At 46.9% G+C, this 19,994-nt stretch overlaps 1 protein-coding gene across 4 annotated transcripts in view; it reads left to right on the top strand.

Moving 5' to 3' along the window:
• LARP4B (La ribonucleoprotein 4B) overlaps window positions 1–19,994 on the top strand; it is a 289,455-nt gene that overhangs the window by 264,973 nt on the left and 4,488 nt on the right. Inside the window, exon 15 of one of the 4 annotated variants that reach the window (XM_063921934.1) lies at window positions 18,860–19,033. The exons of the other annotated variants lie outside the window; for them this stretch is intronic. Coding sequence (XP_063778004.1) covers window positions 18,860–18,875 — 16 coding nt within the window. The 3' untranslated portion in view covers window positions 18,876–19,033. Of the gene's footprint in view, window positions 1–18,859; window positions 19,034–19,994 lie in introns of those variants that run through there. 4 annotated transcript variants of the gene reach the window in all.

The raw sequence follows: 19,994 nt of genomic DNA, 5'->3' as shown, positions 1-19,994 counted from the left end.
TTGATAGGGCCATGGAGGTCAACTTGGTGACCACCCACGAGGCTGTGAGGTCTCTGAATTGAGATTTTAATTTAAGCAACTGTGCTCGAGTTGTCTCCTAGTACCAAAAAATGCACTTATCTGAAGGCACAGTCTGATGTGTACCAGTGGGGGGCAGGCATAGCTTCAATTGATGAATAGTGAGTTGGAGGTTCATCATCCACACTGCATCTGCACGGACAGTCACTAGCCATGGTCTCCATTGTTGGTCTGCATTGATTTCTAAAACTGCAGTCATTTTGGGAGCTTTACTGAATTCTGTTCTGTGAACCAGTCTGCTCCTGATATACCCCTCTCCAATCAGAGAATACGCATGGCTGCCCTGTCATTTACTATGAATTTGCATTGTTATCCAGTTGTGAATGATGTGTTCCTTCTCAAAGCTAGACCCCCCCCCCCCCCCCCCTTCCTCCCTTTAATATTCCACATTCAAACAAAGTTTACTTCTTTTCGCATATCAGCCTTCAAAAGTGTGGCCCTTTTCAGGAACATTCACTGTTACAGCACAATTACAGACTAAGTTTCAGAAAAGCCATGCCACCAAAAAAACAATCCAGTCTGGGTCGCAACTCTTATGATAGAAGTAAAAGAATGGCTAAGCATGAGGAGACTTCACAGGAAGAGCAAGCATGCTTGGCAGCTCAACTAGAGAGACAAGCAGCCACTAGAGAGAATTTTTTAATGCAAGGCTAATTCATCAATCTGCTGATGCTGCTTGACATGCAGCATCCAGGGCCATGGAGTCCCCAGCTGCAAGACAAACACGTCGGTCAACCGATGATGCTAGACATACAGCCTCAAGGTAACATGGAGTCGGCTGCTGCAAGGCAAACACGTGAGTCCGTCAAGGCTGCACAAACTGCTACATTCAGGGCCATGGAGTCCCCAGCTGCAAGACAAACCTGCCAGTTAACCAATGCTGTACAATCTGCACAAACTGTAACCTCGAGAGCCATGGAGTCTCCAGCAGCAACACAAATTCGACTATCTGCTAATGCTGCAAGACCTTCAGTTCTCAGATTAAAACCATGGCAAGACTTTAAACATGCTGCATTTCACATATCCAGTATGATATACATCCTAAGGTACATTTTGGGAATATGTCCATACAATGCATGATCTGCAGTGCCAACACAGGTGGCACAGAAGCATCTGGTAGGTGTTGCTTTGGGGGCAAGTTTCTGATTGCTGGAATACGCAATAAATCTAATTTGCATAGACCAGTGGTTCTCAAACTCTGTGCCGTGGCACCATTTGGTGCCTCAGGACACATATAGGGGTGCCTTGTATTGGTGGTCCAGGCCCAATTCAAATTATTTATGGTAAATATAGTAGATAAAACCAGTGCTAGTGGCTGCCAATCATGAAATATTTGGACAAACCGAAGTCAATCTTGTCCCTCACAGCATAGTTGAACCTAATATTTGTTTTTCTAAATTTCTCAATAAGAAACCTGTGGCCTAGGGGTGCCATGAAAAATATTATGAAATAAGTTTGGGAACCACTGGCTTAGACATACAAAATAAAAAATAATAAAAAATATATATAAATTACATCACAACAGGTCCAGTGGGTGATTCAGCATACATGTATATTCAGCATATGTGTATTGAGTTCAGGCTCAAGTCTACCATCAAGTAGGATCACTGCTGCCCAATGAGAATCATTTCTTTTAAATTAACTTCATTGGTGTTGGGAACCTGGAAGCAAAAAGACTATGGGAAAATGTTCCTGGTGTTGATTTCCACATAGTCTTTCAGTTGCAGGAAATGTTGCATGCTATCGAATTCTACATCAAGAGCTTCAAGAGTTCCTTAGAAAACCAGCCATCAGATGATCTTAGAGTGATCACCCATGCTGATAGGACACGTGCTGGTGAACATTAAGTCTGATTCAGTGTCTCAATAACCAATGAGGTAGCAATCATTATTGTTGGCTAAGAGTGTAAAAACAGGGACCTAGTATTTAAAAAAAAAACAAAACATTTGTGGGCGATGTAATTCATTTGTGGAAAGTACCAGAGTACATAATGCACTGCAATAGCCATTGCTGTTTTTGGCAGGGAGAAGATGGATACAAATGTCAGGTTATTGAGGTTCACAAGGTTACATCACTGTAATTCTATGCCTATAGGTTATTGACAAGATCAACATGCTTTAACCATCTGCAGTAATATGGACTGTTTCCATAAATTTATAGCTGATATATGTGGACCAAGATTGAAAGGAATACCTAAAATGTAACCAAAAGGCACTTTTAGCAACCGAGTACATTCACTTACATGATTGCATAGAGAATGATGGCCATGCTGACAACATTAGGTCAGCCATTTAGTTTGTCCTCTTCATTTACTGATGGGCCACATTATGGGGGTAATTCCAAGTTGATAGCAGCAGGAAATTTTTTAGCAGTTGGGCAAAACCATGTGCACTGCAGGGGGGGCAGATATAACATGTGCAGAGAGAGAGTTAGATTTGGGTGTGGTGAGTTCAATCTGCAATCTAAATTGCAGTGTAAAAATAAAGCAGCCAGTATTTACCCTGCACAGAAACAAAATAACCCACCCAAATCTAACTCTCTCTGCAAATGTTATATCTGCCCCCCCTGCAGTGCACATATGGTTTTGCCCAACTGCTAAAAAAATTCGTGCTGCGATCAACTTGGAATTACCCCCTATGTGCAAAAACCTACTAAAGTTGCAATTACCTATTTCAGGAATTACTTAACATTGGATTTATCACGTTCACCTGTTATCCAAACTGGGCAGAGATAATAGAATTATTTCCTCCACAGAAGTGTCATGATTAAACACACTTGGAGGCTGGAGTATTTCGGGATTAGCTCATTACACTTATGGATCTCATCAAGCATTTATATGGACTTACCTTTGAAGAAGTCCATTGTTGGATGTATTCCATAGCATTGCAGAATAGGGGATTGCCCAATTTGGCTAAAGGAAAAAAAATTAGACCCAACAAGATTGACACCTGCATTAGTGCAGAACGTTCAAAGCCAGATGATCCTGGTCTCTCTCAAATCTTAACACACGTTGCATGACCCTTGCGGTTGGCCTTCCTACTTAAATGGTCCATGTATGAAAGATGGAAAATGGTCTGTAAGATACCCAAGACCATACCTCTGAGAAACACAAACAGGAGATGATGGATATCCACTTTACAGAAGTGAGCCAGGTAGGGTTGGGCTTACTGTTGACAAAAGGCATGACACTGTTTATAACCGTAATGTTGTGCCTTATAATCCTGTTCTCAGTAGAATTTTTGATGCCCACATCAATGTGGAGTACTGCAACTCTGTGAAAAGCATTAAATACATTTCTCTTTCATCCACTAGGGGACACTGGAGTACTATACAGTAGGGGTGTGAAGCTTGCAACCGGAGGTGTGGCACAATCTAAAAATTAGCCTTGTCTGCACAGCTGGCTCCTCCCCCTTCACATCCCTCCTCCCTCAGTTTGAAAAATTGTGCTAAGAGGAAAGAAGCACAAGATGGGAGCTCCTGTTCCATATAGCATTATTTTATATATATATATATATATATATATATATATATATATATATATATATATATATATATATAATTTTTATTTTATTTTCTCTATCGTCCTAGTGGATGCTGGGGTTCCTGAAAGGACCATGGGGAATAGCGGCTCCGCAGGAGACAGGGCACAAAAAGTAAAGCTTTTCCAGATCAGGTGGTGTGCACTGGCTCCTCCCCCTATGACCCTCCTCCAGACTCCAGTTAGATTTTTGTGCCCGGCCGAGAAGGGTGCAATCTAGGTGGCTCTCCTAAAGAGCTGCTTAGAAAAAGTTTAGCTTAGGTTTTTTATTTTACAGTGAGTCCTGCTGGCAACAGGATCACTGCAACGAGGGACTGAGGGGAGAAGAAGTGAACTCACCTGCGTGCAGGATGGATTGGCTTCTTGGCTACTGGACATCAGCTCCAGAGGGACGATCACAGGTACAGCCTGGATGGTCACCGGAGCCGCGCCGCCGGCCCCCTTGCAGATGCTGAAGTCAGAAGAGGTCCAGAATCGGCGGCTGAAGACTCCTGCAGTCTTCTAAAGGTAGCGCACAGCACTGCAGCTGTGCGCCATTTTCCTCTCAGCACACTTCACACGCAGTCACTGAGGGTGCAGGGCGCTGGGGGGGGCGCCCTGGGAGGCAAATGTAACCTATATAAAGGCTAAAAATACCTCACATATAGCCCCCAGAGGCTATATGGAGATATTTAACCCCTGCCTGGATTCACTAAATAGCGGGAGACGAGCCCGCCGGAAAAGGGGCGGGGCCTATCTCCTCAGCACACGGCGCCATTTCCTCTCACAGCTCCGCTGGTCAGGACGGCTCCCAGGTCTCTCCCCTGCACTGCACTACAGAAACAGGGTAAAACAGAGAGGGGGGGCAAATTTATGGCGATATTTTGATATATATAAAGCAGCTATAAGGGAGCACTTATTATAAGGCTATCCCTGTTATATATAGCGCTTTTGGTGTGTGCTGGCAAACTCTCCCTCTGTCTCCCCAAAGGGCTAGTGGGTCCTGTCTTCGTTAGGAGCATTCCCTGTGTGTCTGCTGTGTGTCGGTACGTGTGTGTCGACATGTATGAGGACGATATTGGTGTGGAGGCGGAGCAATTGCCAAATATGAGGATGTCACCCCCTAGGGAGTCGACACCAGAATGGATGCCTTTATTTATGGAACTACGGGATAGTGTCAACACGCTAAAGCAGTCGTTTGACGACATGAGACGGCCGGACAATCAATTAGTGCCTGTCCAGGCGACTCAAACACCGTCAGGGGCTGTGAAACGCCCTTTGCCTCAGTCGGTCGACACAGACCCAGACACAGGCACTGACTCCAGTGGTGACGGTGACGAATCAACCGTATTTTCCAGTAGGGCCACACGTTATATGATTTTGGCAATGAAGGAGGCGTTACATTTAGCTGATACTACAGGTACCACTAAACAGGGTATTATGTGGGGTGTGAAAAAACTACCTATAGTTTTTCCTGAATCAGAAGAATTAAATGACGTGTGTAATGAAGCGTGGGTTGCCCCTGATAAAAAGCTGATAATTTCAAAGAAATTATTGGCATTATACCCTTTCCCGCCAGAGGTTAGGGAGCGCTGGGAAACACCTCCTAGGGTGGACAAGGCGCTAACACGCTTATCTAAACAAGTGGCGTTACCCTCTCCTGAGACGGCCGCACTTAAAGATCCATCAGATAGGAGGATGGAAAATATCCAAAAAAGTATATACACACATGCAGGTGTTATACTACGACCAGCTATAGCGACTGCCTGGATGTGCAGTGCTGGGGTAGTTTGGTCAGAGTCCCTGATTGAAAATATTGATACCCTGGACAGGGACAATATTTTACTGTCGTTAGAACAAATAAAGGATGCATTTCTTTATATGCGTGATGCACAGAGGGATATCTGCACACTGGCATCACGGGTAAGTGCTATGTCCATTTCGGCCAGAAGAGCTTTATGGACGCGACAGTGGACAGGCGATGCGGATTCAAAACGACATATGGAAGTTTTGCCGTATAAAGGGGAGGAGTTATTTGGAGTCGGTCTATCAGATTTGGTGGCCACGGCTACAGCCGGGAAATCCACCTTTCTACCTCAAGTCACTCCCCAACAGAAAAAGGCACCGACTTTTCAACCGCAGCCCTTTCGTTCCTTTAAAAATAAGAGAGCAAAGGGCTATTCATATCTGCCACGAGGCAGAGGTCGAGGGAAGAGACAGCAACAGGCAGCTCCTTCCCAGGAACAGAAGCCTTCCCCGGCTTCTACAAAAGCCTCAGCATGACGCTGGGGCTTCTCAAGCGGACTCGGGGACGGTGGGTGGTCGTCTCAAAAATTACAGCGCGCAGTGGGCTCACTCGCAGGTAGATCCCTGGATCCTGCAGATAATATCTCAGGGGTACAGGTTGGAATTAGAGACAGATCCACCTCGCCGTTTCCTGAAGTCTGCTTTACCAACGTCCCCCTCCGAAAGGGAGACGGTTTTGGAAGCCATTCACAAGCTGTACTCTCAGCAGGTGATAGTCAAGGTACCTCTTCTACAACAAGGGAAGGGGTATTATTCCACTCTTTTTGTGGTACCGAAGCCGGATGGCTCGGTAAGGCCTATTCTAAATCTGAAGTCCTTGAACCTGTACATAAAGAAGTTCAAGTTCAAGATGGAGTCACTCAGAGCAGTGATAGCGAACCTGGAAGAGGGGGACTTTATGGTATCCTTGGACATCAAGGATGCGTATCTCCACGTTCCAATTTACCCCTCACACCAGGGGTACCTCAGGTTCGTTGTACAAAACTGTCACTATCAGTTTCAGACGCTGCCGTTCGGATTGTCCACGGCACCTCGGGTCTTTACAAAGGTAATGGCCGAGATGATGATTCTTCTTCGAAGAAAAGGCATATTAATTATCCCATACTTGGACGATCTCCTAATAAGGGCAAGGTCCAGAGAACAGCTAGAGATGGGATTAGCACTGTCTCAAGAAGTGCTAAAACAGCACGGGTGGATTCTGAATATTCCAAAATCCCAGTTAATGCCGACAACTCGTCTGCTGTTCCTAGGGATGATTCTGGACACGGTTCAGAAAAAGGTTTTTCTCCCGGAGGAAAAAGCCAAGGAGTTATCCGAGCTTGTCAGGAACCTCCTAAAACCAGGAAAGGTGTCTGTACATCAATGCACAAGAGTCCTGGGAAAAATGGTGGCTTCTTACGAAGCAATTCCATTCGGCAGATTCCACGCAAGAATTTTCCAAAGGGATCTGTTGGACAAATGGTCAGGGTCGCATCTTCAGATGCACCTGCGGATAACCCTGTCTCCAAGGACAAGGGTGTCTCTTCTGTGGTGGTTGCAGAGTGCTCATCTATTGGAGGGCCGCAGATTCGGCATACAGGATTGGATCCTGGTGACCACGGACGCCAGCCTGAGAGGCTGGGGAGCAGTCACACAAGGAAGAAACTTCCAGGGAGTATGGAGAACCTCTGCTTCAGGGAAAACCGGTGTTGATCCAGTCGGACAACATCACGGCAGTCGCCCATGTGAACAGACAGGGCGGCACAAGAAGCAGGAGTACAATGGCAGAAGCTGCAAGGATTCTTCGCTGGGCAGAGAATCATGTGATAGCACTGTCAGCAGTGTTCATCCCGGGAGTGGACAACTGGGAAGCAGACTTCCTCAGCAGACACGATCTTCACCCGGGAGAGTGGGGGCTTCATCCAGAAGTCTTCCACTTGCTGGTAACCCGTTGGGAAAGACCAATGGTGGACATGATGGCGTCTCGCCTCAACAAAAAACTGGACAGGTATTGCGCCAGGTCAAGAGATCCGCAGGCAATAGCTGTGGACGCGCTGGTAACGCCTTGGGTGTACCAGTCGGTGTATGTGTTTCCTCCTCTGCCTCTCATACCAAAAGTATTGAGAATTATACGGCAAAGAGGCGTAAGGACGATACTAGTGGTTCCGGATTGGCCAAGAAGGACTTGGTACCCGGAACTTCAAGAGATGATCACGGAAGATCCGTGGCCTCTACCTCTAAGGAGGGACTTGCTTCAGCAGGGTCCCTGTCTGTTTCAAGACTTACCGCGGCTGCGTTTGACGGCATGGCGGTTGAACGCCGGATCCTAAAGGAAAAAGGCATGCCGGAAGAAGTCATTCCTACTTTGATTAAAGCAAGGAAGGAAGTAACCGTGCAACATTATCACCGAATTTGGCGAAAATATGTTGCGTGGTGCGAAGATCGGAGTGCTCCGACGGAGGAATTTCAACTGGGTCGATTCCTACATTTCCTGCAATCAGGATTGTCTATGGGTCTCAAATTGGGATCTATTAAGGTTCAAATTTCGGCCCTGTCGATTTTCTTTCAAAAGAATTGGCTTCAGTCCCTGAAGTCCAGACCTTTGTTAAGGGAGTGCTACATATACAGCCTCCTGTGGTGCCTCCAGTGGCACCGTGGGATCTCAATGTGGTTTTGGACTTTCTAAAATCTCATTGGTTTGAACCACTAAAGAAGGTGGATTTGAAATATCTCACATGGAAAGTGACCATGCTTCTAGCCCTGGCTTCGGCCAGGAGAGTGTCAGAACTGGCAGCTTTATCTTACAAAAGCCCATATCTGATTTTCCATTCGGACAGGGCAGAACTGCGGACTCGTCCGCATTTTCTCCCTAAGGTGGTGTCAGCATTTCATCTGAACCAGCCTATTGTAGTGCCTGCGGCTACAAGTGACTTGGAGGACTCCAAGTTACTGGACGTTGTCAGAGCATTAAAAATATATATTGCAAGGACAGCTGGAGTCAGAAAATCTGACTCGTTGTTTATATTGTATGCACCCAACAAGATGGGTGCTCCTGCGTCTAAGCAGACGATTGCTCGTTGGATCTGTAGCACAATCCAACTTGCACATTCTGTGGCAGGCCTGCCACAGCCTAAATCTGTAAAGGCCCACTCCACAAGGAAGGTGGGCTCATCTTGGGCGGCTGCCCGAGGGGTCTCGGCATTACAACTTTGCCGAGCAGCTACGTGGTCAGGGGAGAACACGTTTGTAAAATTTTACAAATTTGATACTCTGGCTAAGGAGGACCTGGAGTTCTCTCATTCGGTGCTGCAGAGTCATCCGCACTCTCCCGCCCGTTTGGGAGCTTTGGTATAATCCCCATGGTCCTTTCAGGAACCCCAGCATCCACTAGGACGATAGAGAAAATAAGATTTTACTTACCGATAAATCTATTTCTCGGAGTCCGTAGTGGATGCTGGGCGCCCATCCCAAGTGCGGATTATCTGCAATAATTGTACATAGTTATTGTTAACTAATTCGGGTTATTGTTGAAGGAAGCCATCTTTCAGAGGCTCCGCTGTTATCATACTGTTAACTGGGTTTAGATCACAAGTTGTACGGTGTGATTGGTGTGGCTGGTATGAGTCTTACCTGGGATTCAAAATCCTCCCTTATTGTGTACGCTCGTCCGGGCACAGTACCTAACTGGAGTCTGGAGGAGGGTCATAGGGGGAGGAGCCAGTGCACACCACCTGATCTGGAAAAGCTTTACTTTTTGTGCCCTGTCTCCTGCGGAGCCGCTATTCCCCATGGTCCTTTCAGGAACCCCAGCATCCACTACGGACTCCGAGAAATAGATTTATCGGTAAGTAAAATCTTATTTTTTATTTTATTTTTTGTTCTGACTGGCCTAATCCCTCCTAACAAAAAGGAGGGTACAGGCTTTACCTAAAGAGAAACTGCCCAATCCCTCCTAAATGAAAGGAGGGTGCAGGTTTAACCACAAGAAGAAAGACTGCGTTAACCTGATAAAAGGGGGACAAAAGTCTTCAAAACGGAGAGACAAGGACCCCAGCTAAAGGGATCTACATCTCTCTACAGTAAAATCCAGAAGCACAGAGTCAGGAGTGTCTCAGGGTACTGTGAGTACTGGTGGTAACAAGGGCCCTAGTTCATAAAATTATGATCTTCGTGCAGGAGATCTTTGTAATGTTAGTCCCTCTGCACGCTGCTGTCTTCTGGTAAACTTGACTGCCAGCGCAGCATCGCCCGCTGCAGCCCTCCCTCCCTCCATGCTGGTGTCTCCTGGCCGCAGCAGCTCTCACGCAGTGATCCTGTGGGCGCACTCCCTCCCTCCACCGCCTCTGCGCCTAGGGATGGTGTCCACCGCGACTGACAGCCGCAGCAGTTCTCCTGCGCTTCCCTTGCATGCAGAAACAGGTTTCTGTGGTAATCCCGGGCAGGCTAGCGGCGCGGCTCCCCCGCCGTAGGCACAGAGCGGACTCTCGGCTCCCGCTTTGTATCTGCTCCCCCGCCCGCCCCCTTCCTTTGCAGCGCTGGGGGAGACAGCGCAGCTGCCAGCGGCCGCCACTCAAAGCGGGGAGAAATCTGCTGCTTTAGTTTAATGGGCTAAGGCTCCCATAGACTAAACCAAAAGTCATGGGTTCTAATCTCTATTGGTTCACACAGCGGGGCGCTTAGGAAGCGCGTCCCCGCCCGCCGCCCGCTCACACGGTATCTCGTCCCCTCCCGCCGCCAGCGGAGGACTGGGGGAGACGGCAAGGGGGATATGTTAGAAAGAGGCAGAAGACCTCTTGTTGGTAAATCGGCCTGAAGCAGCCGTGAAGGGGACAAAGTGATCAGGGGACGCCTTTAAAATAAATATATATATATATAAATATATATATTACATGTAATTGGCGGCCTTTTTAAAACTGTTTGGAGGCGCCAAAAGGGCTCCATAGGAGGTATTACGCCCCCTTTAGATTAGACAGGCTTCCAGGCCAGTCAGAGTAGAGGGAGGGGTTTTTATAATAGAGCACTACTCCCTCTACTGGATATTTGTATATTCGGACTCTGCTGCAATGGATTTTCAATGCATTTGATATATATTTTCAAGGGACATCTAAACAAAAGATCCCGACGAAATAAAGGGAACGACTGGTTCACAACCCCGACCTCAGAACTGAAATACAGTTGGGTGTGCGAGGGTTGCAACGAGGCTGGTGATATTATTATTATTATTATTATTATTATTATTATTATTATTATTATTATTATTATAGAAAAAATATATATTATTTTTTGTGTGTATTATATACAAAAAGATCCAGCTAGGTGGATCCAGTGTACCTTTAATCCCATCACCCGTACGGTCTTTCTGTTCCCATTATAAAGGGGGAAAGCACTGTGGAGCGCTCTCTGGGGTGCGGCTTCGAATGTCAAAAGCACTTACCAAGAACACTAGAACTTATTATGGATTCAAACTGTAATAAGATGAGCGTTAGTTTGAGCGACCCCCGGGTATGCGTTCTCTGTTTAGTTAAGGGCGCTCAACTCGGGAGCAAGGCTCCGCCAAGATCAGGGGAGCAAGCCCTGACAAATATTTCAATGGAAATGTCAGAATCCCGCAGCAGTCAGTAAGGGCTGAGGGATTCTCAGAGACCATGGAGGAATTTCTAATTTAAATTAATCCCTCCTGCGCAAGCATTAAGCAAGGTGAACAAGGCAGTTAATAGAATCCTTCCAATCTTACACGATGGAGGAAGAGGGTCTTAATATAGATGAAAAGGCGAGATAATTAAGTCTGCCTGAGATCAGGAGTTTTATGGTGATCCTATGCTTCAAGAAGTAAGGAGTTAGGGAACCAGAGAGTTTTCCATTTATTCGTATGTCTATGCCTCAAACTCTCCTGACTGATAAACGTTTAAACACACAGCGGGGCGCTTAGGAAGCGGGGAGAAGACAATGTCCCCTATGACCACCTTAAAGGATATGTCATGTCGCGAAGGTAGACACTGCATTAAAATCAATTTTTGTAGCAGCACATTGTCGCATGGGCTGGGCGTAAGAAAGTAGCCTGGAGGAAAATTCTCAGCGGAGCATATTCGAGAATCTGCGACTTCTATGTACCAGGCTTCAAAGGACACTAGTAAAATAGCGTCCTGCATCTCGGTTTCGTCCATTTCGGCTAGAGGATTTTTATGGCTCAGAGAAGGGCGAGTGGACTCCGATCCCAAGAATAGAAACTATTAAATATGGGGGTTAGATGTTATTGGTCCTGAGTTAGACAAGTGGATTTCGCAGTCAACGGCAGTGAGATCTACCTTTCTACCTAATTCTTACTCAAGAGGTAGAGGTCGTTCACAGTCGACACAGCAGGCAGGACAAACCTGCTCACAAACCCGTGGCATGACGAACCTGCTCACAAACCTGTGGCATGACTAACCTGCTCACAAACCCGTGGCATGACAGTCTCCCTGTTCACCTGGGGTCCCCCTTGGTGGGCGCAGAGTGGGAAGGTTTTCGGGACGCCTGGGCCAAAGCGTCACCAGACGTTTGGGTCAAGGATACAGTTTCAAAAACGTCCACACAGTCCGTTTCTTTACAGCTTGAGGTCTTAGGTGCCCGTTGCGAGCAGGAGCATTACAGACGGCAAATTCAAGACTTCTGCATACAAGGGTTTATGTCACCAGTCCCGGATCCTTAAAGAGGAACGGGACTTTATTCAAATCTTTTGGTAGTGCACATTACCTTCATATCCCGATTTGGACCACCCTGCCATGCTTACTTAAAGTTGCACGGGTGAAGGATCACTACCAATTCAGGGCCCTGAATCTTTACAAAGATCATACCAATAATGGTGACAGGATTGAGACAGTTAGGGGTCACGATCATACCTTATCTATAGCCTCATCTCAGGAACAGCTGATAAAGGATGCTCAAACATCTCATCAATTTTTCATTCAACATGGGTGGATTGTGAACTTCCAAACAATCCAACCTAATGCCAACTGGATACAGTACAATTGAGAGTATTCCTACCAGAGAACAAGAGCCAGGACCCACAGAGGTTAGTGGCTCAGGTACTAAAGACACAGATGGTTTCTCTACACCTCTGTAGGCGATTTCTAGGGAAGATAGTGGCGTCGTTGAAGCTATCCAACACTGCAGACTTCATTGCCGACCATTCCAGATGAACCGCATTGCTCACAAGAGCAGGTTCGCACTGGCTTCTACATCGAAAAATCCGACTTCCACTACGCATACGAACCTCCTTGATTTGGTGGTCGTTGCACAAGAATCTCGCAGTAGGCAAAGAGATTTGGGATTGGAGGATCCTGACAACGGACGCCAGTCTGAGAGGTTGGGGTGCCGTCCTGGGGGCACAGATTCCTCACGGTTTGCAGATGCAGGATGGACTAAATCCAGTCAGCTATTGCAGGTTTGAAACAAGGAGAGTTCATGGTATCCATGGACATAAAGGTTGGTGGTTACAGGAGAGCAGCCTATCCATAAACGTTCTCGAACTGAGAGCAGTTTACAATGCGCTTTTCATAGCCGATGACCTAGTCATGGGTCAACACTAAAAGATACTGCCGGACAATGTCACGACGACGGCTTACATAAACCGTCAAGGAGGAACAAACAGCAGAATGGCGTTAAGGGTAGCCACAAAGATCTTGTTGTGGGCAGAAAGGCGAAACATAATCCTCTCGGCAGTGTTCATTCCAGGTGTGGAGAACTGGGAAGCAGATTATCGCAGTCGCCAGGAAATGCAGACGGGAGAGTGGTGCCTACTTCCACAGATTTTCGACATGGTGGTGAGTAGATGGGGTCTACCTCAAGTGGACCTAATGGCGTCTCGGCACAACCATCAGCTGCCCAGATATGTGTCCAGGACAAGAGATCCAGCAGCAGAAGGAGTGGACGCATTAACACTTCCTTGGTGTTACAGAAGGGGTTACATATTTCCACCTTTCACACTCATGCCGAGAGTTTTAAAAAGAAGTGAAACAAGAATGAGTGTGGGCGATTCTAATAGCACCAGATTGGCTCCGCAGGAGTGGGTACTTAGACTTGCGGGTGTTCCTAGCGGAAGATCCTTGGCGGTTACCTCTGAGAGAGGACCTGCTATCTTAGGGACCGTTCCTATACTGACAAGCTACGCTTAACGGCGTAGCTATTGAAACCCGGAAATTAAGAAACAGAGGGATACCGAGTACGGCTATTCCTACGAGGTTTGCTGTTAGAAAGCCTGTTACAGCCTTACACTACTACAGACTTTGGAAGAATTACATGGACTGGTGTCCGGAAGGTGGGTGGAATTCGACGAACTTCCACTTACCAAAATTCTACTCTTTCTTCAAGCTGGTCTAGATGGAGGACTGGGACTAGGTTCCTTTGAAGGTTCAGGTTTCAGCTCTCTCCATACTTTTGCAACAGCTGTTAGCATCCTTACAGAGGGTTCAAACCTTTTTACAGGGGGTTCTGAGGATACAACCTATTTTCCGTACTCCCACTACGCCGTGGGACTTAAATTTAGTGTTGGAATTTTTTTCTGATGACCAACTTTTGAGCCGTTGGAAGAACAGACCTGAAATATCTCTCTTGGAAGGTCACGTTATTACTTCCCTGGGCTTCGGCCAGGGGAGTTTCTGAGTTTGTAGCCTTATCATGTTAGACTCCGTTTTTACTTTTCCATGAGGATAGGGCAGAACAGATTGCCTTCCTAAGGTCGTTTCGGGTTTCACGTAAACCAGCTGATTGTAGTCCCATCTTTTCAGGGATGCGCAGATGGGGGCGTGTCTTGGGATATTGTCCGAGCTTTACGAATATGCGTACAAGTTATGTTGTCCTTCAGAAGGTCAGACCATTTGTTTGTTCTCTCTGATGGTCCAAAGTAGGTTTGGCCAGCATCTAAGCAGTCTTTGTCTAGATGGATTAGATTATATTTCCTGGGGTAACCAGGTTCCGGTTCCGACTGGTGCTCAGACCACCAGATAAGTGGGTGCCTCATGGGCGGCTGCCAGAGGGGCTTCCACTATTCAACTTTACAGAGCGGCGACGTGGTCCTCAGCCCACACGTTTCGCGAAATTTTACAAGTTTGATACTCTTGCGTCCGGAGACTCTAAGTTCGGACGTTTAGTTTTGCAGGCCACCGACAGCACTCCCTCCCTGGGGGATAACTTTGGGACGTCCCCTACTGTATAGGACTCCAGTGTCCCCTAGTGGATGAAAGAGAAAAGAGGATTTTGGTACTTAACCGATAAATCCATTTCTCTGAATCCTCTAGGGGACACTGGACGCCCGCCTCGGTGCTGTCAACCTGCTGTGTTCAAAGTTCTTGTTCAAACAGTTCGTGCAATCCGCATTAGTTATTCGATTAAGAGTTCTTGGTTGCTGTTTGATATGTTGTACGGTTCGGTTCCTCGCCATGTGCTATAGTATCATGTCCTATTCTCTCAGTCAAATTTTTCAAACTGAGGGAGGAGGGATGTGAAGGGGGAGGAGCCGGCTGTGCAGACAATGCTAATTTTTAGATTGTGCCACACCTCCGGTTGCAAGCTTCACACCCCTACTGTATAGGCCTCCAGTGTCCCCTAGAGGATTCAGAGAAATGGATTAATCGGTTAGTACCAAAATCCTCTTTTCTCTTACGTCCTAGAGGATGCTGGGGTCCACATTAGTACCATGGGGTATAGACGGGTCCCTTGGAAGCCATGGGCACTTTAAGAGTTTGATAGTGTGGGCTGACTCCTCCCTCTATGCCCCTCCTACCAGACTCGGCTTAGAAAATGTGCCCGGTGGAGCCAGTCACAGCTAGGGGAGCTCCTAGGAGTTTTTCTAGTTTTATTGTTTTTTATAAGAGTTAGGTACAGGGAGGCTGCTGGCAACATCCTCCCTGCTTCGTGGGACTTTGGGGTGGGGGGGGGAGTAGGATTTAACCCTAGAGGTTAATGGCTCCTATCTCCGCTGACAGGACACTGAGCCCCTGAGGGTGATGATTGCAAGTGCACAAGGCGACTTCTCACTCCCGCAGAATGGCCGCCACCCACTAGCAGAGCCAGAAGATGGAGTGCTGAGTATGACGCCTGCGCCCCGGTAAGTGGGTCACCGGTGGGAATGGCAGCACAAGGTTGGGAGCGCAGCTCTGACAGGCTGCGCTCCGGAGGGCCCAGAGGCACACTGTGTATGGCGCTGTGAGGGGCGTCCTGAGCCAGCGCAAGCACCCTACACTGGTCACAGAAGGCTACCAGGGAATTATCCAACTGTTCGCTGCAAATTACCTCAGGCCAGTATAATACATTAAGTGCGGGAAGACGCAACATTACAGGGGGCGGGGCTTCTCCTCAGAGCAGGATCCAGCACTCACAAGCGCCATTTTCTCCCTGCAGACACACGCTGACAACTATATCACTTCCCATTCCAAACACTGCACTTGGCTTCTACGCAACACCGGGGGTGTTCATCAGTGCCATGGCGGCGATTGGGCTCCTACTCCACAGACCAGGAGTGGACATGATTCCATATCTGGACGACCTTTAGATCCTCCAGGAAGATGTTGTTACAGAGTGTTGCTCTCTAAAATCAACTGTCCCGGGATTTTGGGTGGATCCTGAAGCTTGCATTTTCAACTTTGGAACCGGCAAATGCTGTTCCTTCCTGGACATGATTCTCGACTAGGAAGTGCAGAGGGTGTTTCTACCGGTCGAGAAAGCGTTGGTGATCCAATCAGTGTTCCGGGATGTCCTGAAGCCAGCCTGGGTATCGGTTCATCAGTGCATTCCCCTTATGGGGAATATGGTTGCCTCCTACGAGGCTTGACAGTACGGAAGGTTCCTTGCATGGTCTTTCCAACTGGATCTCCTAGTCAAATGGTAGGGATCTCATCTTCACATGCACCAGCATATACGCCCGTTGCTGTAAGCCAGAATTTCATTCCTCTGGTGGCTGCAAACTTCTCACCTTCTCGACAGAGGTTGGGGAGCTGTCACCCAAGGAGAAAACTTCTAAGGAAAGTGGTCAAGTCTGGACTCCATCCTTTCGATAAACATTCTGGAGCTAAGGGCCGGGTTCAACGGCCGTCTACTAGTGGCACATCTTCAAGATCAGGCCATACAGGTTCAGTCGGACAATGTAACAGTGGTGGCCTACATAAACCGACAGGGTGGAACGAAGAGCAGAGCTGTAATGTCAGAGGTGACCAGAATCCTCCTCTGGGCAGAAAATCACGCGGTGGCGCTGTCAGCAATCTTCATTCCGGGAGTGGACAACTGGGAAGCGAACTTCCTCAGCAGACACGATCTCCTTCCAGGAGAATGGGGCCTCCATCCGGAAGTATTCGTAGAGGTCACAAGCCGATGGGGTGTACCTCAGATAGGCATGATGGCCTTTCGCCTCAACAAGCTTCGGAGGTACTGTTGCAGGTCGAGAGACCCACAGGCAGTGGCGGTGGACTCCCTGGTGACTCCGTGGGTGTTCAAGTCAGTGTAGGTGTTCCCTCCACTTCCACTCATCCCAAGGATTCTCAAACTAATAAAAAGAACAAGAGTTCAGGCGATCCTCATTGCTCCGGAATGGCCAAGGAGGGCTTGGTACGCGGATCTTCTGGAGTTACTGCTGGAAGATCCGAGGCCTCTTCCTCAGCGTGAGAACCTTCTGCAGCAGGGGCTCTTCGCTTATCAAGACTTACCATGGCTACGTTTGACGGCATGGAGGTTGAACGCCAGATCTTAGCTCGGAAGGGCATTTTGAACAAAGTTATTCCTACCCTGATACAGGCTAGGAAAGGAGTAACGTCAAAACAGTACCATCGGATTTGGAAAAAGTACGTGCCTTGGTGTGAATCCAAGAAGTTTCTTACGGTGGAGTTTCAACTTGGACGGTTTCTCCTCTTCCTGCAGGCAGGGGTGGATGTGGGCCTGCGCCTGGGCTCCATAATGGTCCAGATTTCGGCCTTGTTCACTTTCTTCCAGAAACAGTTGGCTGCCCTCCCTGAGGTTCAGACTTTCTTGAAAGGGGTTCTGCACATCCAACCTCCCTTTGTGCCTCCTACGGCACCTTGGGATCTTAATGTGGTAGTGCAGTTGTTGCAATCGGATTGGTTCGAGCCTTTACAGGAGGTTGAGGTCAAGTTCCTTACTTGGAAGACTGTCACACTGTTCGCATTGGCATCTGCTAGACGTGTGTCAGAATTGGGGGCATTGTCCTACAAGAGCCCCTACTTGATTTTCCATGAAGGTAGAGCTAAGCTCTTCTACGGGTCAGCAATGTCTTCCGAAGGTTAGTCGGCTTTTCATATCAACCAACCTATTGTGGTGCCAGTGGCTACTGACTCAATTATCTCAAAGTCCTTGGATGTTGTACGGGCGTTGAAGATTTATATGAAGAGAACTTCTCATCACAGAAAGTCGGACACTCTGTTTGTCCTTTATGATCCCAACAAGGTTGGGTGGCCTGCTTCTAAGCAGACGATTTCTCACTGGATCAGGTTTACTATCCAGCATGCTTATTCTACGGTAGGATTGCTGCGTCCGAAATCCATTAAGGCCCACTCTGCTCGTTCTTCCTGGGCGGCTGCTCGGGGTGTCTCGGCTTTACAGCTTTGACGAGCAGTTACTTTGTTCGATACTTTGGCCTCTGAGGACCTAAAGTTTGGTCAATCGGTTTTGCAGGAGCCTCCGCGCTCTCCCTCCTGTACTGGGAGCTTTGGTACATCCCCATGGTACTAATGTGGACCCCAGCATCCTCTAGGACGTAAGAGGAAATAGGATTTTAGTTACCTACTGGTATCCTCTAGGACGTAAGAGAAATGTATTTACCAGTATGTAATTAAAATCCTATTTTGCAAATATGTCAACAAGGGGAGTGACCCAGCAATTATTTAATTTCAAAGGGGTGGAGAATCTGTCAACAGATGGGTCACTATATTAGCAGTAATGTAGCTGTTTGTCGAAATTCTTCAATTTCATATAAATGAGGGGTATACAACACTTGAGCATTTAAGTGTACATTTAGCGAATGATCAATGTGTATTTTACCATGCTGGTAATGCAAAAGAGACAGCTCAAGTTCCCCCCAGAGACTACACTTACTGCTTCTTTAAATTGTGTCAAAATGCTGAGGCTTTTCTGCAGTTAGGTGCCATGCTTCTACACATGGCAACCAAATATAATGTGGCAAAGATGCAAATGTGGAGTAGATGTTCAAGGCTGGCCCAGTTTAAAATAAGATGCAGCACTTCAGGGTGTTTATATAGTGCACCCCAATAACTATCTTCGATTGCTGTTGCACAGTATACCAGGTACTACATCATTTAATGTTTTAAATGGACAAAATTTTGTGACTCTTTTCAGGAGGCATGTCTCAAAAGAGGCTTTGCTTGAGAATGATGAGCATTGGCATAATACAGTGGCTGATGCTGCATTTGCTCAGTCTGCTATCAAACTAAGAAACCTCTTTTGCCATCTTAATAACATGTTCTTCATAAAATGCAGAACACCTATGGCCTGACTTCAGAGAAAATATGAGTGAAGACATTCGTCATGAAACAAGACATGCCAATCCTGAGCTGAGGTTGCAATACCACTGATGCAATGTTCAGTCAAGCTCTCATCTGCTTGGAGGACAAAGTTCAACAGATGGTAGGCAAAAATCTGCATCAGCTAGGGCTTCCAACTCGTGACAAAAGTAACACTTCCAGTCCTTAGTAAATATGTTACGTGAAACAAGCTATAATATTGCAAAGTAGCAGAAATTTGTGACAGAAAATAACCCCAGTTGTTGACAGATCATAAAGTTGCATGTAACAGAATTGTTTCTGTGGTAACAAGTAAAACTGGAGGTAATGTCTTTTTAGATGATCCAGGGGGAACATATATCTGATCTTGGCCAAAAGTTTGTAGCCAAAATCAGATTGCAATTTTAGTTGCCTCCTCAGGTAATGCAGCAACATTGCTTAGTGATAGTTGCACAGCCCATTCAGCACTCTTATTGCTGTTAGATAATGCCCATTCAGAACATGCACTATGCAACATCAGTAAGGAAACTGGTCTTGCTCAGGTGTTGCAGCAATGTCAGATGATTGTTTGGGATGAATGCACCATGTCCCATAAGGTAGCATTAGAACCATTTGAGTGAACTCTCCATGACTTGAGACAACCCCCGAGGCACAGCTTCTGATGAGTTTAAAGCCTGCCTTAAACAATCGTGTCTTTGGCCAAAGGTGCAAAAAATGTCTTTCAGAAAACATGCAAGTTAGGCTGCTTGGTGACATCAGTGCTGGAGCATTTTCTAAACGTCTGTTAAATAGGTAGGTGAATCAAGTGGACTGGTTACCATCATGCAGACATAGGGAAAGCTATGAAAACAGCACAAGAACTACAATTAATGGTTTATTCAAATATATGTCAACACTTCAAAGTACACAGATGGCTACGTAAGTGTGTAATTCTTGCACCAAAGAATGAAATAGTAAACAAAATCAATGACCCATTATTGCAGAAACTGCCAGGTGAATTTGTCAATTATTTATCTACTGACGCTGTCGCTTACCCCAGACCAAGCTGTACATTATCCAACTGAATTTCTGAACTGCCAGGAACCACCAGGGATAGCTCAGCACAAATATTT

The sequence above is a fragment of the Pseudophryne corroboree genome, chromosome 5 (genome assembly GCF_028390025.1).
Source record: "Pseudophryne corroboree isolate aPseCor3 chromosome 5, aPseCor3.hap2, whole genome shotgun sequence".
Taxonomy (NCBI): domain Eukaryota; kingdom Metazoa; phylum Chordata; class Amphibia; order Anura; family Myobatrachidae; genus Pseudophryne; species Pseudophryne corroboree.
Note: the sequence above shows the minus strand (reverse complement) of the source record. Positions and strands in the feature narration are given on the sequence as shown.